Source organism: Tachysurus vachellii, chromosome 4 (assembly GCF_030014155.1).
Source record: "Tachysurus vachellii isolate PV-2020 chromosome 4, HZAU_Pvac_v1, whole genome shotgun sequence".
In the NCBI taxonomy this organism is placed as follows: Eukaryota; Metazoa; Chordata; class Actinopteri; order Siluriformes; family Bagridae; genus Tachysurus; species Tachysurus vachellii.
In genome coordinates, this window is record NC_083463.1 from 31,798,140 (window position 1) to 31,810,639 (window position 12,500).

General features: G+C 40.7%; 2 protein-coding genes across 4 annotated transcripts in view; one reads left to right on the plus strand and one right to left on the minus strand.

Moving 5' to 3' along the window:
- LOC132845013 (phosphoribosyl pyrophosphate synthase-associated protein 1-like) overlaps nucleotides 1-7,204 on the plus strand; it is a 13,342-nt gene extending 6,138 nt beyond the window's left edge. For all 3 annotated transcript variants that reach the window (XM_060868982.1, XM_060868983.1, XM_060868984.1), the window contains 5 exons: nucleotides 935-990; nucleotides 3,313-3,455; nucleotides 5,021-5,091; nucleotides 6,198-6,344; nucleotides 6,653-7,204. In XM_060868982.1, the coding sequence (XP_060724965.1) occupies nucleotides 935-990; nucleotides 3,313-3,455; nucleotides 5,021-5,091; nucleotides 6,198-6,344; nucleotides 6,653-6,811 (576 nt within the window). In that variant the 3' untranslated portion in view covers nucleotides 6,812-7,204. The remainder of the gene's footprint in view (nucleotides 1-934; nucleotides 991-3,312; nucleotides 3,456-5,020; nucleotides 5,092-6,197; nucleotides 6,345-6,652) is intronic.
- A 5,004-nt stretch (nucleotides 7,205-12,208) lies between these two features.
- The window catches only part of LOC132844059 (GTP-binding protein Rhes-like), a 1,562-nt gene continuing 1,270 nt past the window's right edge, over nucleotides 12,209-12,500 (minus strand). The window contains exon 1 of the mRNA XM_060867220.1: nucleotides 12,209-12,500. This exon is cut by the window's right edge and continues 1,270 nt beyond it. The gene's annotated coding sequence lies outside the window, so the exon portion shown is untranslated.

A 12,500-nucleotide genomic window follows, 5' to 3' on the forward strand; every position in this document is an offset into this window, starting at 1 on the left:
CGTCAACAATAAAGATGACGTTTTCGCCTTAGTGAATGTTTTTACCATCAAAGAGCAGATAGAAGTTCTGATGAAGCTCAGATCTGATGAAGCTCAGATCTGATGAAGCTCAGTTCTGATGAAGCTCAGATCTGATGAAGCTCAGTTCTGATGAAGCTCAGTTCTGATGAAGCTCAGTTCTGATGAAGCTCAGTTCTGATGAAGCTCAGTTCTGATGAAACTCAGATCTGATGAAGCTCAGATCTGATGAAGATCTTGTCTGTGGGTCTGAGAACATCACCGTTATTAAACATCAACTTTTACTCTATAAATACTTGATATTTACAGCATAAAACAGACAGAAACATCTTTCATGAACTAAAGACTTAAACCGTCGGCTTGTTGACTTAAAGTTCAATATTAACAGTGTGATGATGCGGTGTTAATGTTAATGCGGTGTTAATGTTAATGCGTTGTTAATGTTAATGCGGTGTTAATGTTGCTGCGGTGTTTAATGTTGCTGCGGTGTTTAATGTTGCTGCGGTGTTTAATGTTGCTGCGGTGTTTAATGTTGCTGCGGTGTTTAATGTTGCTGCGGTGTTAATGTTGATGCAGTGTTAATGTTGATGCAGTGTTAATGTTGATGCAGTGTTAATGTTGATGCAGTGTTAATGCTGATGCAGTGTTAATGTTGATGCAGTGTTGATGCAGTGTTAATGTTGATGCAGTGTTAATGTTGATGCAGTGTTAATGTTGATGCAGTGTTAATGTCACTGTGCTGATATATTAATATTATTGTTGTATATAAATCTGATTATAGTCTCATGACGTTACAACTCGCTCTGATCCTCTTTCTTCTCTGAACTTTCACACACAGTTTTAATGAGAGTTAAATGTTTTCCTTTCTTCATTTTCTGACATAAATCGTCTCTCTTCTGCTTTTGTTCCTCTTCAGATCCCCGACTTCAGAAACGCTGTTATTGTTGCTAAATCACCGTCAGCTGCCAAAAGGTAAAGCGCAGGTGTGCAGGTGTGTGGCAATGTGCTGCAGTTTACCTTGTGCTTATTTATTCAGCATGTGTGTGTGTTCGTCTGTGTGTGTGTGTTCGTCTGTGTGTGTGTGTTCGTCTGTGTGTGTGTGTTCGTCTGTGTGTGTGTGTTCGTCTGTGTGTGTGTGTTCGTCTGTGTGTGTGTTCGTCTGTGTGTGTGTGTTCGTCTGTGTGTGTGTGTTCGTCTGTGTGTGTGTGTTCGTCTGTGTGTGTGTGTGTTCGTCTGTGTGTGTGTGTGTTCGTCTGTGTGTGTGTGTTCGTCTGTGTGTGTGTGTTCGTCTGTGTGTGTGTGTTCGTCTGTGTGTGTGTGTTCGTCTGTGTGTGTGTTCGTCTGTGTGTGTGTGTTCGTCTGTGTGTGTGTGTTCGTCTGTGTGTGTGTGTTCGTCTGTGTGTGTGTGTTCGTCTGTGTGTGTGTGTTCGTCTGTGTGTGTGTGTGTTCGTCTGTGTGTGTGTGTGTTCGTCTGTGTGTGTGTGTGTTCGTCTGTGTGTGTGTGTGTTCGTCTGTGTGTGTGTGTGTTCGTCTGTGTGTGTGTGTGTTCGTCTGTGTGTGTGTGTTCGTCTGTGTGTGTGTGTTCGTCTGTGTGTGTGTGTTCGTCTGTGTGTGTGTGTTCGTCTGTGTGTGTGTGTTCGTCTGTGTGTGTGTGTTCGTCTGTGTGTGTGTGTTCGTCTGTGTGTGTGTTCTTGTCTCTGTGTGTGTGTGTGTTCTTGTCTGTGTGTGTGTGTGTTCTTGTCTGTGTGTGTGTGTGTTCTTGTCTGTGTGTGTGTGTGTTCGTCTGTGTGTGTGTGTGTTCGTCTGTGTGTGTGTGTTCGTCTGTGTGTGTGTGTTCGTCTGTGTGTGTGTGTTCGTCTGTGTGTGTGTGTTCGTCTGTGTGTGTGTGTTCGTCTGTGTGTGTGTGTTCGTCTGTGTGTGTGTGTTCGTCTGTGTGTGTGTGTGTTCTTGTCTCTGTGTGTGTGTGTGTGTTCTTGTCTCTGTGTGTGTGTGTGTGTTCTTGTCTCTGTGTGTGTGTGTGTTCTTGTCTCTGTGTGTGTGTGTGTTCTTGTCTCTGTGTGTGTGTGTGTGTTCTTGTCTCTGTGTGTGTGTGTGTTCTTGTCTCTGTGTGTGTGTGTTCTTGTCTCTGTGTGTGTGTGTTCTTGTCTCTGTGTGTGTGTGTTCTTGTCTCTGTGTGTGTGTGTTCTTGTCTCTGTGTGTGTGTGTTCTTGTCTCTGTGTGTGTGTGTTCTTGTCTCTGTGTGTGTGTGTGTTCTTGTCTCTGTGTGTGTGTGTGTTCTTGTCTGTGTGTGTGTGTGTTCTTGTCTGTGTGTGTGTGTGTTCTTGTCTGTGTGTGTGTGTGTTCTTGTCTGTGTGTGTGTGTGTTCTTGTCTGTGTGTGTGTGTGTTCTTGTCTGTGTGTGTGTGTGTTCTTGTCTGTGTGTGTGTGTGTTCTTGTCTGTGTGTGTGTGTGTGTTCTTGTCTGTGTGTGTGTGTGTTCTTGTCTGTGTGTGTGTGTGTTCTTGTCTGTGTGTGTGTGTGTTCTTGTCTGTGTGTGTGTGTGTGTTCTTGTCTGTGTGTGTGTGTGTTCTTGTCTGTGTGTGTGTGTGTTCTTGTCTGTGTGTGTGTGTGTTCTTGTCTGTGTGTGTGTGTGTTCTTGTCTGTGTGTGTGTGTGTTCTTGTCTGTGTGTGTGTGTGTTCTTGTCTGTGTGTGTGTGTTCTTGTCTGTGTGTGTGTGTTCTTGTCTGTGTGTGTGTGTTCTTGTCTGTGTGTGTGTGTTCTTGTCTGTGTGTGTGTGTTCTTGTCTGTGTGTGTGTGTGTTCTTGTCTGTGTGTGTGTGTGTTCTTGTCTGTGTGTGTGTGTGTTCTTGTCTGTCTGTGTGTGTGTGTTCTTGTCTGTCTGTGTGTGTGTGTTTGTCTATCTGTGTGTGTTTGTCTATCTGTGTGTGTGTGTGTGTGTTCTTGTCTATCTGTGTGTGTGTGTTCTTGTCTGTGTGCGTGTGTTCTTGTCTCTGTGTGTGTTTGTGTGTGTGTGTGTGTGTGTGTTCTTGTCTGTGTGTTTCTGTGTGTTGGTGTCTTTGTGTGTTTATGTGTGTCTCTGTGTGTGCACATCCAATTGTCCGTTGATGTGTGTCCTTGTCCGTTGATGTGTGTGTGCACAACTGAATGTCTGTGTGTGTCTGTGTTTGTTGATGTGTGTGTGTGTGTGTGTGTATGTGTGCTCATCTGAATGTCTGTGTGTGTGTGTCCGTGTTCGTTTATGTGCGTGTGTGCGTTGAATGTCCATTGATGAGTGTGTGTGTGTGTGTGTGTGTGTAGAGCTCAGTCATACGCCGAGCGCCTGAGACTGGGTCTTGCAGTAATCCACGGTGAAGCTCAATCCGAGTCTGATCTGGCTGACGGTCGACACTCTCCTCCGGCGATCAGACCCTCGTGTGGACCTCCGGGCCTCGAGCTGCCGTGTAAGAGCTGCTCCTCCTCCTGTAGAAATCCTGTGTGACGAAACGAGTAAAGTGAAGTTGTGAGGTCGAATTACACCATGAAGATGTCTGAAGTTAACAATATTGTGTTTGTGTAAACTGGTTATTTATAAATCCAGATATCAGATGATGTGAGTGTGTGGACTGTCTAGAACAATCCTCCGCAGTAATTCTGCTCTGGCTGAGTGTTTATCAACATGCTTTATTTAACCAGTCCTCCTCCTTTATCTGTCGGCCACACAGGGAAATATCAAGCTCCGTTCCCTGGCATCGAGCTTCCAAGTACGGAGTCGAGCGTCTCCTCTGCTGTGTGCTGCAAATGCATGACCTGCTGCAGTCTGTGTGTTTGGCTTTAGGGCTGTTCTTTCTGTCTCTCTTCATATTTTAAGCCTGACGCATGTACAGAATGTGTTCGGATTTCGTTTTTTTTTCTTGCCCGTGTGCCCAAAAAACCACACCCCCTGAATCTACGGTGGCCTCAGTAGGCCAAACACGACCGTAGATCCACTTTTAGAGTAGACTCTTTTTTTCAGGACCTACGATACTTCGTCATCCTGCACGCCACAAATCGCTGGTTTTATTTTCTCATGGTGAGGAACAGCCAATAAGAATCGGGCAGGAAATCAAAGCCGTGCCCATGTTTAAAGTCGGTAATTTTCGCTTCTACGAGAAATAATAAGAATAGTCTTTCGACATTTCTCTGCCTGAGAAGGTCACATGATTGGCTCCACCCACATGAGAAGATGATATGATGTGATTACTCACATAACACAAACAGATGAAGAAAGCACAGCGACTTTAAAAACATCCGGTGTTTGTTCTGTCTTTATCTTGTTTCTTGTCATTGATATTTATAGAATTGTTGCATGGATTTATTTTTTAATTACTATAAAAGTATCAGACTGAGATGGGGCGGAGTTAGGTGCAACGGTGGGCGTGTCTGAAACGTCTGAAACACAGTTTACTGAACTTTTCCCAGCCAAATTTCGTCCTCGTACTGATGACGTCGCATAAGCTTTTATTTATTTTTTTTAACCACGTCCGGTTATTTGTACGTATAAGAAATGAAATAAAATGTTCTCAGGGCGATGAGCTAAAATCTCCAGTCTGTATCCCGCTTATGTCAGTAAAACCTGCTTAAAAAGTTTCCTCACGTTTTATAAACACAAACGATCAGAAGAACTCGAGATCTTTCCTTCGTGCAAACTAATAGATTCGCGTTTACTTTTGTTTGTTCGTGTCGGCTGTTTTAAACCAGGATGTGGTGTGAGTTTGTTGAGGTGTAACTGGATTTTATTTGAGTTTATTGCTGGATTTTAATGGGGTTGGAGAAGGTGATGGAAAAAACTTCACACACACATACACACTACTCTAAAACCACACACTGAAAATTCTGTCGAATTTGGAAATCTATTTTATTATTAAATGGCTAATCCTGGAGCAGTAGTGTGTGTGTGTGTGTGTAGGTGTATGGGTGTGGGTTTAGGCATAAATCACCTGTTTATGCAACAAGTTTATTTTCATTTCATTTTGCTGTTCCCGTGCAGTGTTGATGGCTAAGGAGAAGCCGCCCATCACCGTGGTGGGAGACGTCGGGGGTCGAATCGCCATCATTATTGTACGTATCATTCACTCTCGCACACTCATCCTAGTGCTAGTGTATTATTGTTGTACAAACTGCCTTTATATCTTATAGAATGTTGCTTATTATTTTAATATTGTGATTTCTTTTCGTAACATTCTTTATTTTTTTAAACTCCATATGTGTAATGGCAGAGTCACACCACTAGAGGAAGTCAAGAGTTTCAACGGAAATAGCCTTCAGTCGTTAGTTGTTTATTTAGTCAACAAAATCGAAGATTTGCCTTTATACAAATCAGACAGTTTCTACGTGTGTTTTTTTTTTTGCAGTTATTAATCTTCAAAATCATTCAGAGAAATTTAATTAAAAAATTAAATGAAAATAAATAAATAAATAATTGGTGAGAAAAATGGAAATCCTCTTTCAGTTCGTTTACAAAAATAATCTACGTGATCTAAATGAAGCAGTTCCGCTGATAAGATGCTAATTAATTATTATAATGAATAGTTAGTAGTTATTATTAGTTACTAATTAATAATAAATTATAATTGTGTATTGATGTAATTAGAGCTTGTGTGTCATTAAAGCTCCTAATAATAAAAATAAATACATAGTAAAATAACAACACACAAATACACAAATGGTTCAAATGAAAGATAGACAGATCAGGTTCTAAATAAAAATGATAAGACTTTTAAGAGGGGGCACGGTGGTTTAGTGGTTAGCACGTTCGCCTCACACCTCCAGGGTCGGGGTTCGATTCCCGCCTCCACCTTGTGTGTGTGGAGTTTGCATGTTCTCCCCGTGCCTCGGGGGTTTCCTCCGGGTACTCCGGTTTCCTCCCCCGGTCCAAAGACATGCATGGTAGGTTGATTGGCATCTCTGGAAAATTGTCCGTAGTGTGTGATTGCGTGAGTGAATGAGAGTGTGTGTGTGTGCCCTGCGATGGGTTGGCACTCCGTCCAGGGTGTATCCTGCCTTGATGCCCAATGACCCCTGAGATAGGCACAGGCTCCCCGTGACCCGAGGTAGTTCGGATAAGCGGTAGAAGATGAGTGAGTGAGTGAGTGAGTGAGTGAGTGAGTGAGTGAGTGAGAGTGAGTGAGACTTTTAAGAAAATTTAATGTGGATCTATATTTTAGGATGACATCATCGATGACGTGGAGGATTTTGTGGCTGCGGCGGAGATCCTGAAGGAGAGAGGAGCGTATAAGATCTACGTCATGGCCACTCACGGTTTGCTCTCGGCCGAAGCCCCGCGCCTCATCGAGGAGTCTCTTATAGACGAGGTGAGGACACTTTCGTCCTGCGCCGACGAGTAACGATGCTGGTGTGAAGGTGAAACTGTGTAGTTTGAGCTACAGTATAGTTTGTGCTAAACTTCTAGCTGCAGTCAAATTAGCGAGTGAATTAGCAAGCTGAGAAACAGGAAGAGTGACTCCGGTTTTCTTGAGGAACTGTTATACAAATCAGTCGCTCCTGATGTCACTGTGTTTCTGGAGGCGGTTTCAGTGAAGGAGAGAATTTATTGGATGTTCATGTTCATGACCTGTGTTCAGCTTCGAGGTAACGATCGTATCTCTGCTTCATCACACAGGTGGTGGTGACCAACACGGTCCCCCATGAGCTCCAGAAGCTTCAGTGTCCCAAGATCAAGACGGTGGACGTCAGTATGATTCTGGCCGAAGCCATCCGCCGCACACATAACGGAGAATCCATGGCCTACCTGTTCCGCAACATCACCGTGGATGACTAACGGCACCATAACGAGCACAACGAGTCCTCACGCTGATCCAGGACCAGTCTGGGGCTTTCCCTGTGGTGCTGGTGGCTTATCTTATGGTTTCAGTGGGTCTGGTTTTATCAAAAGAATAAATAAATAAATAAATGAAAGCAGTATGTATGGAGATCTGCCTCACTCAGGAAGCTCAGGCTCCTCCTATCTGTCTGATCAGGGAGGAGGAGAAGAGAAGGAGAAGCACTACATCATTCCTTTTGGAGAGAGCAGTGCTCTAACAGTGTTATACTCACGTGTGTGTGTGCGTGCGTGTGTGTGTGTGTGTGTGTGTAATACATGCACATTTCCTGTCACACCTCCTCTTATGGTGGCATGTATAAAAATAGTGGACCAATAAATCAAGAAAAATGACACCGGTTTCTTTCTCCATTTTTATTTCGTCTTTAACCTTCTGACAATTTTTACATTTTTAAAATTGAAACAGCTCGAAAACAAGCAGCCAAATAAATACCATAAAATTATAATATATTTATTCCGATAAAGTATTTTTTATTTAGTATGTTTGTATAAAATATATCGACATCAAAACATCTAAATCAGGTGATTTCTTTAACCACTACGATGTTTTCGGAGATGATGATCTGTTACTGTTCAGCTCGACACCGTTTTTGATCCGTCGTCATGGCGATAAGATACGAACAGTAAGAAAATTCACCCGGTGGACAGTTTGCAGGTCTTACACTGACTCTATACTCGACCTTTGACCTGTGATTTGACAAACTCGACCCTTCACGTGTCTCGTGAGCTGACTGAAAACAAGAAGGTCACACTGAACATTTCCCTCATGTTGATAGAGTGATGGATGGATGGATGGATTAATGTAGAGAATTGTGTAGATTGATGTAGTGATGGACGGACGGATGAACAGGTAAACAGGTGAATTATGGATAGATTGTTAAATGTATAAACGTGGACATGGATGGATGGATGGATGGATGGGAGCATAAACGGATGGATGGATGGATGGATGTCTAGATGTACTGATGGGTGGTGGCAGATTGGCAGATGAATGAATGTATGAATAGATTATACTGATGAATGTAGAGGAATGGCTGCATATATAAATGAATGTGCTGATGGATGGATGGATTAATGAATGGATGGAGATGCAGATGGATGGAGATAATAAATCATATATAAAACTACATATATAATCACTGGGTTCTTATATGAATGGATGGATGGACAGATGGATATACTCATGGTTGAATGAAAGTATGAATAGACGGACGGATGAAGAGATGAAAGACTTTGATGGAAGCACCACTTGTCTGTTGTAGTACAGATACTGCGTCAGATGTAGACGATCAAAACGACAACAAAAGCTTTGTGACTCAACTTGTAGGTCTGATTCTGCACCAAAACAGATCAGATTTCTCCAGAGATTTGAGGAAATCAGACTTCCTAAAGTCCTCAGAATTGCAGAAGTTACACTGCTGTAAAAAGTTAGCGGAAGTGTGAAGGGGAATTTCCCTGATGTGCGTAACAGAGGTTTAAGATAGACGTATTACACGCAGCTCTGGATAAACACATGACATGATGTTGTGAGGTCACACACCACTGACCTGAACACGTCAGAGCTAATCATGTAGCGATACACACCTACATCCGGTGGTTCGCTCTCAACAGCCAGAGTCGCGAAGGAGACGTGTGAAATGCATTGTGGGTAACGTGTCGTCGTGTCTGAGACGCTGTACTTGTTCTAAACTCCGCAGGTTTCATGAAAGCTGCTGTGGAGCTTGGACCAAGTCCAGAGGCAAAGACCATTTTCACATCGTTCGTCCAATCGTCCGTCCATACATCTAGTTAATAACGTATTATTTAATTTATCTACTTGCACAAGACTTGTTTACTTACACAATTGTTTAATCACTGACACATCCATCTTTCCATTCATCCATTCATTCATTAATTTATTCATTCATTTGTAAAACATCATTATTTCATCTCTTCACATGTTTTCTCCACCGGTGAAGGTGTCAGTATCTGTAAAACATAATTAATTCATCCATTCACACAGTTCTTCACTTGTCTTAGATCATTAATTTGTTCATGCATTCATCCATTTCTTATTCATTCATTCATTCATTCATTCGTCCTTCCAATTGTCACATACACAAAATTAGAATTCATGCACATGTATTTTTCTAAAATGATTCAACAATTCATTCATTTATTCATTCATTCGTTCGTTCATTCGTTTGTTCATTCAGTCATTAATTAATTCATTCATTCATGTACACACCTCTGTATGTGATTCTTCATACAGTTATTGATTCATTCATCTATTCATTTACTCAAAAGATTATTTGCTTTTATATTTGTTCATATTTGTTCGTTCATCCATTCACATCTTCTGTAAAATTAATCATGTATATATTCCTTCAGTCCTTCATTCCTTCATTTTTCACATGTAAAATGAGTAAACTCATTCACTCATTCACATCCAAGCCCTAGAGCAGGAGTAATAATGACGTCATTCATTCATTTCACTCATATTATTTTATTATAATTATTATTATTTGATCATTTATTCCATTATCTGTACAAGATCATTCATTAACTTATTCATTCATTCATTAAATTTTTACAAAGAGTACAAAGTTTTATACAATTATTCATTCACACATTTTTTCACTTCTCTTATTTAATCATCTGAAAGATTCCAATAAGTATGAAATTCACCTCTAGAACGTTTAAGAAAAAGGTAGAATTACAATCCAGTGTTGTGTAAAACTCACAAACTCTTACACAAGCTACTCCTAAGACCTGTGTTAAACATGTCAGACTGACACTTACCTGAGACTGAGGCCGGGTGGAACGTCTCTGTACTGCACTGTGTGACTGAGGCGTGCGTGTGTGTGTGTGTGTGTGTGTACTGCACTGACAATGAGGTGTGTATGTGTGTGTGTTAGCATGATCCAAAGAGGAACTAGCCAGCAACCGACTCATGGCAACTTCCTCGTGTGAAACATTGTGCAGCTATCAGAGCTGCGATGGGAAACACACCGACAAGGACGGCTTTGTGTGTGTGTGTGTGTGTGTGTGTGTGTGACATGTAAGGAAGTGTGTGTATGCCATTTAAGGCAATCAAACTCGACCTGTACGTGTGTCTGTGTCGTTACATGATGTGTGATCAGAAATTCTTAAATTTACATTATTTAAAAAACAAAAACAAAAACAACAACATATTGATCATTGGTCATATTGATGTTTATATTTTTTTTATATTATTTATGATTATAAAAAAGAAAAAACAAACCGTTCAGGAAATTGCTAGATGTAATTTAATATAATATACCAAGTAATACCAAATGACACACAGCATCAACCCGATGTTCTGCTATGAGGATAAAACCACTCACTCACTCACTCACTCACTCATTCACTCATTCATCTTCTACCGCTTATCCGAACTACCTCGGGTCACGGGGAGCCTGTGCCTATCTCAGGCGTCATCGGGCATCAAGGCAGGATACACCCTGGATGGAGTGCCAACCCATCACAGGGCACACACACACACTCTCATTCACTCACACAATCACACACTACGGACAATTTTCCAGAGATGCCAATCAACCTACCATGCATGTCTTTGGACCGGGGGAGGAAACCGGAGTACCCGGAGGAAACCCCCAAGGCACGGGGAGAACATGCAAACTCCACACACACAAGGTGGAGGCGGGAATTGAACCCCCAACCCTGGAGGTGTGAGGCGAACGTGCTAACCACTAAGCCACCGTGCCCCACACAAATTAACACAATTGATCAAATTATAATTTACAACAAACAAACAATTTATCACATTACATGTGAAACACTCTTGGATGTAGGATAAATGAAGTAATACTCCTCACTGTGAGATATTGTCTGCAGTGTGGTTAGACAGGAGAAAATAGTGACTTCCTCTTCCACGTTATTAATCATAAATGTCACCCAGGAACAGAACGACTCAGTGTTTCACACTAGAATAAAGAATCAAACTTTGTTGTGTTGTTATAGGAAACCTATCCAGGACAGGGTGTTGTGATACTGTACAACCTGACACACATTACACTACGTTAAAACGGTCATGTTACTGAAGTGTAGACTGTTCTGTCCTGAATATTTCACTTTACTTCTGTCTGTTACAGAGCACTGACACTGGAGAGTCCTTCCAGCCATAATAAAGAAACACCTTCATTAATATGTTGAGTGTCTGTCAAACTTTACAGTTACAAAAACAAAAGCTGGTGATTTTATATCGTAATAATGAGTAAATGGAGCCCCGGAAAGGTTTTACTTTTGATTCATCTGCCCATAGAATATTATTGCAGAACTCAACTGATTCCCCTGATTCAACTGATTCCCCTGATTCAACTGATTCCCCTGATTCAACTGGTTCCCCTGATTCAGTTGATTCCCCTGATTCAACTCATTACCCTATTTCAAAGGATTCAACTAATTTTCCTAATTAAACTAATTCCCCTGGTTTGACTGATTCCTCTGATTCAGCTTATTCCTCTAATTCAACTCATTCTCCTAGTTTAACTGATTCCCCCAATTTAACTCATTCCCCTTATTTAACTGATTCCCCTGATTCAACTAATTCTTCTGATCCAACTCATTCCCCTAATTCAATTGATATAACTGATTCCCTGACTCAAATGATTCCCCTGATTCAACTCATTACCATATTTCAACGGATTCAATTAATTTTCCTGATGTAACTGATTCCTCTGAGTCTAATCATTCCTCTAATTTAACCGATTCTCCTGATTCAACTGCTTCCTTTGATTCAACTGATTCCCTGATACATTTCATTACCCTAATTCAACTCTTTCAAATAATTTTACTGATTCAATTGATTCTCCTGATACAACTGACTTTCTATATATTACTAAAGTATAATTTGACCAAATAGAGTGTAATAGTTTAGATAATCTCACAAATGTATAAATGTAAATGCAAAATGTAAGCAAATTATAAATATAAAAAAAAGCTTCGGTGTCCATTATATAGATATTTATGTGCGCTGACGTGATGTTACCACTAGGGGGCAAAACAGACTAACAAAATCAGTTAGAACTCTTATCACAGGATCGTTTATCACATGATCAGATTGTCAAGACAATTCAATGTCCATCATAAAATTTATGTATAAGACTAAAATCTTCGTTTTCATTTTATAAAATTCTATTAATCCCGTATACTTAACTCCTAACATACAGAGTCCCAAATCTGCACCCTGTTCCCCACCGTGGTGCAGTGCATCGAGAGTTTTCATCATTTGTTGTTGTTTATAAACTATAGTGGACATGCTAACCTAAAGCACAGAACACACAGCAGACGAGGATTTTAGAAAGAGTACAATCGTTTAAAATGAAAATAAAAACACTTTTATTAGTTTATTTCTTCTTTGAAACACATTTATAACTGCACATACAATCCATGTAAAAAAAAATTTTACTTGTTCCAGCGCACTTTTAGTCTTTTTTAGTGTAAACATAATAACAATAAAAGTTTCCATACATTCTTTAAACACAAAACATTGGTACGTACAGAAAATACACGATAGTTATATATAATATATCAAGTACCTTATATGTATATATTTGGGGTGCCAAAACTTTTGTGGCAATGTGTGTTTAAACCAGAAGCAGTTGAT